At 36.2% G+C, this 13,275-nt stretch overlaps 1 protein-coding gene across 1 annotated transcript; it reads left to right on the forward strand.

Annotated features, from left to right (window-relative positions):
* Positions 1-10,762: 10,762 nt before the first annotated feature.
* On the forward strand, positions 10,763-11,842 carry LOC110735964. The gene has a single exon (XM_021916134.1). The coding sequence runs from the start codon at positions 10,763-10,765 to the stop codon at positions 11,840-11,842; it is 1,080 nt and encodes a 359-aa protein (XP_021771826.1).
* The last annotated feature ends 1,433 nt before the right edge of the window (positions 11,843-13,275 follow it).

Consider the following 13,275-nt stretch of genomic DNA (forward strand, 5'->3'; position numbering starts at 1 on the left):
TATAGTTTTAGTACACAAATTATTGTTAGTAGTAGTATACTCGTATTATTTATTACTAACTTTGATTATTTGTCTAAAAATACCTTATTTATTTAAATTTTTTGTTAAAAAACGCCTTGTATATGTACAATTGTGTTAAAAAATACGTTAAAGAACTATATGTTTTAACTTATGCTTGTATCCTCTTTGGTATTATAAATTAGCTTAATTAGCATCTACTAAACATTGGAAAATCTCGAAAATGTAGCAAAAAGGACTCATACCCTTGGCCTTACACTATGTTGCTTAAATAATAGTAAAGTTCATGTGTTACGACATACTGATTGAAAATAGCTCCATTCTTTTATTGATTTGTATAATGATACTTCGTATTATATTACTTGTTCCATTTGATTTAAAAAAAACTCTCATATAAAATAATCAAGTGTGACAAATGAATTAAGACGGAGTAAACAACAAGATTTTGTTATTTTGTACTCGTACATGGGGTGATATTATATAGAGTAGTTGTAGATTCGTATTTGTACTAAAACACAAAAGGACAAACTAGTGAAACAGCTTTCATGAATCTTGTTACAAAATGATGAACGTAAACACTACGGAGTAAGGAGATGAGACTAGACTAGCTAGTGTACTATGCAATAAACTTGTCATTCATGCATGCATGCATGTTAAATTTGTTATGCATCTTAACAACACAACAAGAAAACATGGTCATTTTCCAGAATTTCAGAATATTGGTACCCCACTTCTATTCTATTCTTTGAGTGCTCTACTTTAACGTTATAACTTCAAACCACTCAACATTGTTTGTTAGTCACTCCCTTTCCCAAGGTTCTGCTTTCAAAACAGTAGCTCAGTGTCATAGTTGGTGATGTAGAGCAATTCAAACAAACGTTACAACTAAGTTGAGTATTTTGTCTAGAGGAAATGAACAGTATCATAGTTTGGTTGGCTACTAGTCTCGTAGAATCTTTGTATGTGTAATATTCTTGCTATGTTGTATGTACAACGGAATCGGATTCACAATCTTTGTAGGGATATGACGGTGGTCATTGTCTAGCGAACACGATGAGACTAACAATGTTTTCGGATAACAATAATGGCCAAAGGGATGAAATGGGAGGGCGAAACAGGAGTTAATCGAATTAGCACATTTGTTTTTAAGTGTTTCTAAATACTATCCTTTCTCGCTCTTACCCTTCAAGTCCTCTTTTCCAAAAATAATATATCCATCGCTTACCTGAAAGCCTATATTAGTAATGATCATTTATCTCAAGTCCGAAGATTATTAATATCTCTAGCTCATGTATGAGATAAGAGTGTATCTTATTTTTCTTTAAAATGGAAGTGAGGACAAGAGATAGTCTACTTGAATTCTCACACTTTCACTATGTGATAAACAAGTTCCTACATGCTCTTAATTAAGCCACCTCTTTTGAGTTAATTTGTTTAAAATTTATTATTTGATTTGACAGAATAATAAATAGAATCATCAAAATGAAAGTCCCTGCCTAGGGTAAAAGTTCCTCTCGTCCCTGCCTAGGGTTTTTGCGTTCGTTCGTTTGGTTCATCCCTGATTTTCCATCGATTCACAACTTGTTGACCGGATTTTCCTCCTCTTTCAATCCCACGATGGCTGATAACCTGATTGAGGAGTGGGAGAAGCTCCGTTTGACAGAAGAAGAAAACTCTGTTCTTGGTGCCCTGGTTGCCGAAGAAGATGATGATACCACCAGGACTCGAATTTCTCTCACTCTCGTGGGGAAATTGTTAACAGTAAGGCCTTTTAATATAGAAGCAATGAAAAGAACTCTTTTGAATGTGTGGAATTGTAAGAACAATGTTGCTATTCGAATGGTTGAAACAAATTTATTTGTTTTTCAATTTTTCGATGGGGAAGACAAAACTAGGGTTATGGAGGGTGCACCTTGGTTTTTTGATAAAAAATTATTATTGTTGAATGAAATTGCTAGTGATGAACAACCCTCTAAAGTCAGATTTTCCCACACACCCTTTTGGATTCGCATCAAAGATGTCCCCTTTAACAGGAGAAATGCTGAATTTTCCTTCGACATTGGTGAACATTTGGGTGGATTTATTGAATATGATGATTTTGACCCTCTTGGTTGGAATGAATACCTGCATGTCAAGATTGAAATTGACATCAATAAACCCCTGCATAGAGGAGTTAAGATTGCTATAGGTTCAAGCTTGAAATGGTGTGGCATACAGTATGAGCGTCTGACAGAATTTTGCTATTATTGTGGGAAGATGGACCACACTGATAATGAATGTCAATTCTTTGAAGCTTCAGATCTGGGTAAGGAAGTGATTTATGAGTACGGACCTTGTCTTGGAGCATCACCGAAGAAACAAAACCATCTCACCGTTCTTGACTGTGAAAAAGAGAGAACTTGGCTTGCCAAACTTCAGCAACCTGGTGCCCCTAAGCTACCTGGTTATCACAGCCCTAGTGTGATAAGGAAAGGCCCTCCTGGAGTGGCCAGAAAATTGTCTTTTGTTGGTATGGAAAGGGAGAATAAGACTCAAGACAATCGTACCACTTTTGCGAAAGTTATTGAGTCTCAATCAGGAAAGCAGTGTTCTGATGGTTCTTCACTCAAAGTATCATCAAAATCAGACTCCCCTTCACTTAATCTTCTGCCTCTTAATCCTATTTCTGAATCAATCCCCAAGAAAATGACAACTTGCAGCCACACTCATGACCAGCTACAACATACATCCTCTACTACTCCCATATTGACGCATGAAAGAAAAGGTCATGCTATGAAAACCTGGAAGAGATATGACAGGGATGTTGACACTTCTATGGAAGAATTTCCTATTGCTACTGGTAAAAGAAAGACTCTTGACTCTCTTATAGTGGAAACCGAGAGGGACTCATCTAGGAAGAGGTACAAATCCCACCCTGGTTTCACTCTTGACTCTACTAGTCCGGCGGAGGTTGGTGAGACCCAACCTCGCCCTTCCCAATGAGTACTCTATGCTGGAACTGTCGAGGGGTTGGAAGCCCTCGAGCAGTTAGAACACTTCGAAAGTGGTGTTCGTCTCTTGCCCCTGATTTATTGTTTTTGTCTAAAACTAAAGTCAATAAATCCATTGTTGAGAATAATAAATTTCTTTTTAGTTACTCGAATGCTTTTGGTGTTAGTAGTATTGGTAGATCAGGTGGACTTTGTTTGTTTTGGAAAAATGAAATTGATTTTAATTTGATTTCCTTTTCTCAAAACCATATTTGTGGTGATGTTTCACTAACTTCTGGAATTTCTTGGAGATTTGTGGGAATTTATGGGTGGCCCGAAATTGGAAATAAATGCAAAACTTGGTCTTTAATTCGTAATCATTGTGAGGATATGAATGGCCCTATTCTCATTGGTGGAGACTTTAATGAAATTCTTAGCTATGATGAGAAGCTTGGAGGGGTGGATTCGGAGAGACATGTTATGCCCGAGTTTCGAGAGACTCTGCAAGATCGCAATCTTCGTGACTTGGGTTTTATTGGGCAGTGGTTACTTGGGAAAAAGGGTTGACTGTACAAACTCACATTCGAGAAAGGCTTAATCGATTTGTTGCGAATGACCAGTGGCATAATCTTGACTTGCATCCGGTAGTTGAGAATCTTGTGAGATACAAATCGGACCATTCTCTTATCTTCCTCAAATTTGGTGAGCATCGCAAGAAAAAAAAAAAGAAAAAAGAAAAAAAGAGTTCTGTTTCGAAACATGCTAGCTTTTAGATGAAGATTGTGAAAAGGTAGTTCGTGGTGCTTGGGACGAACTTGGTGGAGGGGTTGTTGATTGAATTAAGAGAGTGGCGGGCAATCTAAAAATTTGGAGTAACCTCAAATTTCATAAATTAGGGAAGCAGGTCGATGATGCTGAAAAGGCTATTAAAAGTGCACAAGAAGAAGATGTTTCGGCTGTTTCTTTAGCTAAGTGTGCAGAGTTAGAAAAGCGACTTGACGGCCTCCTTGACAAGCAAGAAGCGTACTGGTATCTCCATTCTCGTGTGTCAGAAATCAAAGATGGAGATAGAAACACAAAATATTTCCATCATAAGGCTTCACAACGCAAGAAGAAAAATGATAGTGGGGCTCTTGGACAATGATGGGGTTTGGCGTGAAGAGGTGGCGGATCTAGAGAACATTGTTCAAAACTTCTATAAATATCTCTTTACTGCAGGTGCTCTATCCGAAGAGGCTATTGATTCGGTTCTTGATACAATTGACAGAGTTGTTACTCCAGAAATCAATTCTGAGCTCCTCCGCCCGTACTCAAAGGAAGAGCCTATGCCGCTCTTAAGAAAATGCACCCTTGCAAAGCCCCGGGACCTAATGGTATGCATGCAATATTTTACCAAAAATTTTGGCATATTGTCGGGAATGATTTTTTGTGCTTGTTAGTAATATTCTGCAGGGTAATGAGTCTTTTGCCTCTGTTAACAACTAACGTCGCTCTTATTTCGAAAGTGAAGACACCATCTCATATGTCTGAATTTAGACTGATTGCCCTCTGTAATGTTTTATATAAAATAGCTTCCAAAGATTTTATGATGAGATTGAAGTCTATTTAGCCGGGGATTGTTTCGGAGAACTTTCGTGCCGGGGCGTCTGATTACAGACAATGCTCTCATTGCTCTTGAATTGTTCCACTCTATGAAATCTAGAAGCAAGGGGAGAAAGGGGATGGTGTCTATGAAACTGGATATAAGCAAAGCATACGACAGAGTAGAGTGGAATTTTCTAGAGAAACTTCTCTTGAAAATGGGATTTGCAGATAGATGGGTTGAGATCATTATGGACTGTGTCTCTTTAGTCAAATACTCATTTATTGTTAACGGGAATGTCTGTGGTTCGGTTACCCCCTCTAGGGGTCTCCAACAAGGGGATCCTCTTTCCCCTTATTTGTTTATCCTTGTTGATGCTTTTTCTGGTCTTATGTGGAAAGCTATGGAAAATGGTGCTATTCATGGGGCCAAAGCTTGTTGTAGGGGGCTGAAAATCTCTCATCTTCTCTTTGCGGATGACAGTTTACTCTTTGCAAGAGCCAACCGAAGCGAATGCTAAAAAATAGTTAAAATTCTCAACATATATTAGGCAGCTTCCGGACAGAAAATTAATTATGATAAATCGGAGGTTTCTTTTAGCAAAGGGGTTCTTGACACAATGCAAGAGGAATTGTTGAGTGTTCTTGCTATGCGGAGGGTTGACAGACATTCTAAATATTTGGGTATTCCTACAATTGTGGGACGGTTTAAAAAGATGATTTTCGCGGCTCTCAAAGATCGTATTTGGAAGAAGCTAATGGGGTGGAAAAAAAAACTCCTTTCTCGTGCAGGAAAAGAAATTCTTCTCAAGTCTGTGATCCAAGCTATCCCAACTTACCTTATGGGAGTTTATAAGATTTCAAAGGGGGTTATTGATGACATCCATGATGGCCCAGTTTTGGTGGGGCCAATGTGATGATAAAAAAAACTAGTTCATTGGAAGAATTGGCGAGATCTTTGTTCCCCTAAATGCTTAGGGGGGATGGGGTTTAGGGACCTAAGTGTCTTCTATGATGCTTTATTAAGTCTCCAAGCATGGAGACTCGTTTCCAAGCCGGACTCCCTCTTAAATAAGGTGCTTTTGGCTAAGTATTATGCGCAAAAAAGCTTCCTAAACTCTAATTTGGGTGTAGGCGGCGGCTATTCATGGCGTAGTATTTGTTCATCCAAGGCGCTTTTTAAAGAGGGTCTTCTTTGGATGATTGGTAATGGATGCTCGGTGAATGTGTGGGATGATCCAAGGGTGGATAATGGCGACAGTCGATTCATCATTACACCTAGAGATGATTCGGTGACATATGTTAGTGAACTCATTGATCATGAAAGCGGAGAGTAGGATGTGGATCGCATCAACAACCTTTTCAACGACAGAGATGCAAGGAGTATTCTGGCTATTCCTCTTAGCTTGAGGGACGTATCGGATAGTATTTCATGGGCATTCTCAATGGACGGCAACTACTCTTGTAAAACGTCATATATGTTGCGAAAATCATGTGATCTTGACAAATTTCACAAGACTTGGGTTGACATTTGGAGCCTTAAGGTAACTCCGAAAGGTACGACACTTTCTATGGCGCATATGCACAGGTACCCTCCCTGTTAAAGCTTATCTCAAGTTCCGCCACATGACCGAGATTGATGACTGGCCGTGGTGTCCAGGCTCCCCCGAGACTGCTAGATATGCCCTCTTTGATTGTCATATGGTACGCAATTTATGGATTGATTGTGATTATTGTGAAATGTCTCTTTGGCCCTAAGATATAAACTTCTTGGAATTATTTGACTCTTGGCGCAATCTGGAAAACAAGAAGAAATGTAGGGGAGCTATTTGTTGTGGAATATTTGGGGAAGGAGGAATGAAATGATTTTTATAAATAATGACACGCACCACCCAATTATCATTGAGCGAGTATTTCGTCTTGCGGATGACTGCATTATTTGTGCTAAGAAGATCTATGGTGTGGCAAAGAGCTCGGTCAGAAAAAGTCCAAAGAAGTGGCTTCCCCCTCCTTCAGGTATCGTTAAATTGAATTGCGATGCCTCGTTGCGAGAAGAAGGCTGGGTGGGACTTGGTGTATTTGCTCATGATTGCAAGGGAGATGTCTTATTTGCAGCTACAAAGAAGACTCCGAGCATACTGGCCTACTGTCGTGGCTGAAGGGAAGGCAGTCTTTATGGTTGTTCGACTTGCTCGCAAATATGGGCTACTTAATGTTATTATTGAGTCGGACTCCCAGGTGCTTGTCAACAGATTATGCAAGGCTTCCATCTTCCTCACTGGTCTTGATACAATCTTGGATGACATTCTCTTCTCTAGCTCTGTCTTTAATTCGATTGTTTGGAGTCATGTAAAACAGGATGGTAACATTGTAGCTCACAATCTAGCCCATTTAGTGCCTTTTGGTTTTGAACAAATTTGGGAGAATCATAATCCTTGTGAGGTTTCTCCTTATATAACGATGGACAAATTATCAATATAAGAGACCTATAACTTTTCCAAAAAAAAAATAAAAAATAAAAAATAGTACGGTGCTTACCTGACATGTTGACAAAAGACAATTAACGTCCTAAAGTACTAAATTACCAATTTGTCAATGATTTTGCTCTAAGGATAAATATTGGAGTAAAAATAATACTCGAACTCTTTAAATTCAAAACTTCCCTCTCGTTTCAAATACTTGTCTTTTTTAATTTTCCTTCATTTCTTAATTTTGTCATGAAAGGTATCAACTGTTTTTCACATTTACCATCAAATCTAGATTTATCACTAGTCTCACTAGGGAATACCTTTATAAAACTTCTTTCAATTTTACCGCCTTTTGTTTTGTAAATACGTAAGTTACACAACCAGATAACAACATTCGTTCAAGTGGGACCCACTATTAGGTTTCTTTTGTTTTCCTTACTCCCTCAATTCAATTTTGATAAACGGGTCTGGGCCACATCCGTCACAAGTGTCCACTTTATACGACCAAAGAGGTTTCATCCCAAAACCATATGACAATGAGAAGAGTAGTTTCTTAGCGTTATAAAGTGAACACAACTTTCTCTTTTCTTCAATGTGGGATACACATTCCAATATTTCTCTTTACTTTTATACTTTTTCAATGTGGGACAACACTTTCACTCACATGTGGGTTTGCTCATGGGCTCAACACTCCCCCTCACATGTGAGTTGTTTATAATACTTGCCCAAATCACACCACAACCCAACCTGGGCTCTGATACCATGTCAAATACGGGTTAAGGTCCATTACAAGTGTCCATTATACAAGTCCAAGAAGGTTTCACCTTAAAACCATATGGCAATAGGAGGTTTGGCCCTTTAGCCATATAAAGTGTTTGACTCTCTCAACTTTAATCAATATGGGACACTTACATGTGTTATTTGGTAGGATATACTTCCACAAATTTTATAAAAATGCGACTAATAATTGTTCAAATAAGTTGAAGAATTAAAAAAAGTAAAGCAAAGTAAAATTTAAATAAATCAAGGATTCAAGGTCATATTTTTTCTAATTAATTTGGATAAGATACGTTCAAGCGAGATTGTCGAATAAAACATACCCTTATTACTCTAATTAAGTCCATCAAGTTATAAGTCTAGCTATTTAATATTGCAGGGAAAGATGGATGAGTAAAAAGACCTAAGCCATTTTGCAATTTTAACCTAGATAAAACGATATTTTCTTCGTTTCAAAGATGATACATTTCTTTTATCATGTTTGCCAATGTAAAAGTTCAATCGAAAATAACGAAGATTATTTTATCATAAAAAGTACTAAAAATTGAATTTTAATTAAGTACACGTTGAAATTAATTTAATAAGAATCCACATGACTATATGTTTTTTTATACCTATAAATCACAAATGTTAATCAAAGCAAAGTTAATGAATAGTGTCAAAAGTCAAAATGGGTCATCTAATTTGGAACGGAGAAAGTACTTCGTATATAAAGTATAGGTTGGTGTTAGTGACGTATACAGGATGAGTTCAAATGGGTTCGTTGAACCCACTGATTTTCTGAAAAAAAAGTTAAAAGTAATATTTATGTATTATTCGACAAGTAGTAGAAGCGCAGCTCATTTGTATTTTTTACTAACTATTAGTCTTGGAGATCAAAGGTTCGATCCCTAACGTCAACCTTAATTTTTTTGGGACAACAATCTACTACTCTAACTTTCTACTTTCTCATTTTTTCCCCCCAAATTCCCAAATTCTACAGCACTGCTCACGAGACCGGTGACCAGATTGTAGTCCGCCTCCCGACTTCCCGAGTCCGAGCCCAACAGCACACACCGCTAATTTGATTTTCATATACTTCGTATAGTTGATTATGGAGTTGGAATCTTACCTGTTTGAGTTTTTAATTGATAATTAACACATAATTGATAGTTTTTAATTCATGTGTCAAATTTGTGTATATTGGGATTTTTGTTTTAAAATCCCTTCCAATCCTTGTTAGAATTAAAGCCTATCATAATCCCTTATGCTTGGATCTCATAGCACATTGGCTAATAAATGGAGATTGTTATTCAGTATTTGTTTGTGTATATTAATAGCTTTTGTTGAAAAGTCCTATTGATCTGGAAACTTGGGTAACCTGATATGTCTTTTTTTTTTTTTTTTTTTTTTTTTTTTTTTTTTTTTTTTTTGTCATTTTGGAGATAGAACTTAGAATCGAGAATATTAGATTATTTAGAGATTTTAATAAATACTTTATTGATTTTTGTGTACTAGTATTATCGATTTACAATTTTTCATTTACTCTATAAAAAAACTAGAATGTTACAATGAATTTTACTTGATGTTAACATAGATTGTGAGGTTTTTACCATGAGTTTAGAGTCTTTTTGGAAATGTGTCCTAAAGTCTCAAAAGTCCTCCACTTGTTTTTTTTTTTTACCTAGTCCAAGGGATCCTCTAATAGAAGAATATATAATCCATTTGTAATCCTAAATTTGAACTTTCATGCTCGTATTGAATTCTTATTTAAAATTTTCATTTTTTTTTTACAATTTCGAATCCACTCTTCGAAATTCCTGGATACGCTACTAGTTGGTGTATGTATGCGACCGTGTGATACATAAGCAATTCAAGAAAATCCAAATTATTGAGTATAGTACAACAATTAAAAACACATAATTGAAGGAACATGCATGTAAATTTTTTTTTTTTTCTAAATAAACATGCATGCATATAACTTAGGTCCTATCATGATCAACCTTATATATATCTACTTATTTCATGAAAAATGAGTTCAATTACGAGTTAATTCAAGAAAAACATTCAAATACAGAGTACATAATAGGGTGACTATAAATATGTTTTGAATTGCTATTTAAATTTATTTTACAACTAAAATAATTCATATAAATTCAAATATGTGAAAAGCAAATGAATAAAAACGCATACATATAGAGTGACTATGGATTTTTTTCCTGACTTAATATGCCTTAATTTAGAACTTATATAAACATATTAGGATATATTTTTTAAAGTTAATTTTCACTTATTTGAAGTTTTGAACAATAATATCGCCTGAACGTATCTTGTACTTATTTTAGGTATAATCTGAAGATAATTAAACTTATTTTTCACCAAACTTATTCTTCATAAAACAAGTGAAAATAAGATGAATTAAACATGGACTAAAACTTACTGCGTATTAAAATAAGTTGAATATAACACACCGAATGCAAAAACGTAATGTATAAACTATAAATACACTCTTTGGATGTAAAACCATTTGAAACGCAAAGCAAGGGTCCTACATAAAATAATGTAGACAAATCACAAAGGTTTGGCAATTTGGCAATTAAGGTAGCAAGCTAGAAATTCAAAAGTCTAACAGTATTAGTTATTTATATATTTAGATATTGTCCCTAAAGTGCACCCCAGCTCACCTCGTAGAGTATAAGGGACTGTGAGCCCTCAATTTGCCGCTAATCAAGCCCAACTTGGAACCCAACTCATCACACCTCACCCCTTTTTCTTTCCTTTTTCCAACTGCTTCTTATCCATCATTATATTTACACCCTTTCAATCATTTTTATTGTTGCACTACATTTGCTCTACTAAATATTGCCCATTTCTTCCTTAGATATAAAACCCAACACTCCCACATACATTTTAAATTGGGTAGTCGGAACTCGGAAATATCAGTCGCTAAAAACCCAAGTTTTTTAAAAAATGATACAAGGGTGTTTTAGTAACCCCGGGAGTCCGGTGTCAAACAGAAGCAAAAATGTACAGGCAGCAACAACGTCATCGTCATCAAAAGAGTCTCTTATTACTTGTATATATCAAACTCGGTTGATTGACTCACCGATTTATCTTACACTCACTTGGTCAAGAACGCCTTACTCACATTCCCTTACTATCCATGCTCCTGATTTGTTTTCCATTACAATTTCTCTCCAACCATCTACCTTCTCTATTTTCCGGACCCGGCCCGGGTCCAAATCCATTCAGCTCAACCAAACCCATGACCATCAGAACCAAAATGAGAGTCAACCTAAGATTAAGTTATACTATGACTTTACTCGAGCCGAGTTCGCTCAGCCAAACTCGGCCGAGCCAGAGTCAAGATTTTACTTGGCATTTATACGAAATGGCCGGCTTGAGTTCCTCCTGGGTGATCTCCGGGAGGACTTATCCCGGAGAGTTGGACTCGACCGAGTTGACAACAACTCGGCCGAGTCCACTCTCCTGTCGAGGAGGGAGCACGTATTTGGGCGTAGAATCTACGCAACACGGTCTGAGTTCCTGGGTTCGACTCGTTCGATCGAGATCGAGTGCTCGGGAGGAACACTAAAGGTGAAGTTCGATGGAGAGTTGAAAGTGAACGTAAAAAGATTAGCATGGAAGTTTAGAGGAAATGAGAGAATGATGGTTGATGGAATTGCGGTGGAATTTTATTGGGATGTGTTAAATTGGGTTAATAATAACAATAATAATCATAATAATGGAGGGAATTTAATGGGTGCTCAGAAAAATGGGGTGTTTGTTTTTCAAGTGGGTGAAGGTGGGGTTTGGCCGGAAATGGTGGGGCCAGAGAAGAGGTTGATGAGGAAGAATTCACCCGCGCCGGGGACAGCGTTGTCCCCAGCCGGGTCGTGTTCTAGTGTATTGCAATGGGCGGAGGAGAGTAGTGATTGTGGGAGGAGTTCTTCGGGTTCGTCTTCGACGACGCGGTCGAGTGGTAGTTTCGGTGGTGGTGGTGGTAATGGTGGTTATTCTTTAATTTTGTATGCATGGAGGAGAGAATAGTTTTTATTTTTTCATTTTATTTAAATTTTTCTGAAGAATAATTTTTTTTTTTTATATTTTTGGGAGGGAATTCTCAAATTTTACTGAATTGGTAGTAAGATTTGTGTTTAAAAATTCTCAGAGAGTACTGTGTACAGTTTCTTGTTGTTTAGGGTTTAATTTAGACTTTATTTTGAAGAATTTGCATAATGTTTTCTTGGCATTCTTCTAATTGTTCAACACAAAAGTTGAAATGTGGTAGTAAAATTCCTTGTACAAATAAAGAAGGATTAATGATTTTACTACATATGTTGAATTCAATAAGTTGTTTTCCATTGTTTGATTGAACTTGTTACATTGCTTTAATTTAAGTTTCGATTTCGGATTTTCGATCAATGCAACGCCATAGTTATATACTTCTACAATGGCTTTAATCAAATTTGATAAACAAAGATGGGTTCATTAAACCAGTTGCTTGCTTGCTTAACAGAGAATTTTGCAACTTTTTGTTCAAGGTATTGCGTTGCCTTCAAGAAGAAGATACAATGAAGTTGCTACAACATAACAATTAAATTAAGTACTCTTTGATTTCCAAAAAAAAAAAAAAAAAAAAAAAAAAAAAAAATTTAAGTACTCTGTAAATACAGTCATACAGGACAGTACTGCGTAGTACGTTAGTGATGGACCATATTTACCGTACAGTAAATGCTACTGTATGAAATACTACACTCATTTTCAAATTTGTTTAGAGGAAATACTTGGTTTTCTACAAGACAAAATCATACTACATGGATCACTTTTGTCTTGTCTTTTGATTGTAATCCACTCAATTTTTTTCCAAAGTAGTTTGAATAGGAAAAAAAAGGTTATTTGATGATTAACCTTACAAACATTCATGATTTTGATTTCCCTCTTTACCAATAACAAATTAACGTCTTAAATAGGTTTACATAAGACCAATATAGCCTATATTTTCTACCGGTAATTTACAATAATGTAAGTATCGACAATAGCATTTTCGAACGATATAACTGAAGAAAGGGGTAAACGACATAGTCCGTATATGAACAAGCTTGACTAGCTAACTAGTTCTCCATTTAACACCAGGGGTGCTTATGATGCGAGTCGAGTTCGAATTTGGGGTATCTCGACTCGACTCGTTAACAAATCGAGTCGAGTTTTAACCGAGTTTTGACTGAGTCAATCTCAAGTAGCTTGCTAATTGATTCGGTCGTAGTAGAACATTTGTTACTACTCTTTATTTTTATATTATAAAAGATATACATATGATGATATGAGTATATATATATATATATATATATAATTAAGTTTTTGAATAATTTTTATTTTATTTTTATTAAATATAATAATAAATAAAGAAATTTGAGTTTCTCACAAGTTTTTGAGTCGAATATTGAGCTACTCGACTCGACTTATTAACATTTCGAGTCAAT

The sequence above is a fragment of the Chenopodium quinoa genome, unplaced genomic scaffold, assembly GCF_001683475.1.
Source record: "Chenopodium quinoa cultivar QQ74 unplaced genomic scaffold, ASM168347v1, whole genome shotgun sequence".
Lineage (NCBI taxonomy): Eukaryota > Viridiplantae > Streptophyta > Magnoliopsida > Caryophyllales > Amaranthaceae > Chenopodium > Chenopodium quinoa.

Bases quoted from the DNA above. Each gene is read 5' to 3' on its own strand.
- LOC110735964 (XM_021916134.1), top strand. From the start codon at position 10,763: ATGATACAAGGGTGTTTTAGTAACCCCGGGAGTCCGGTGTCAAACAGA.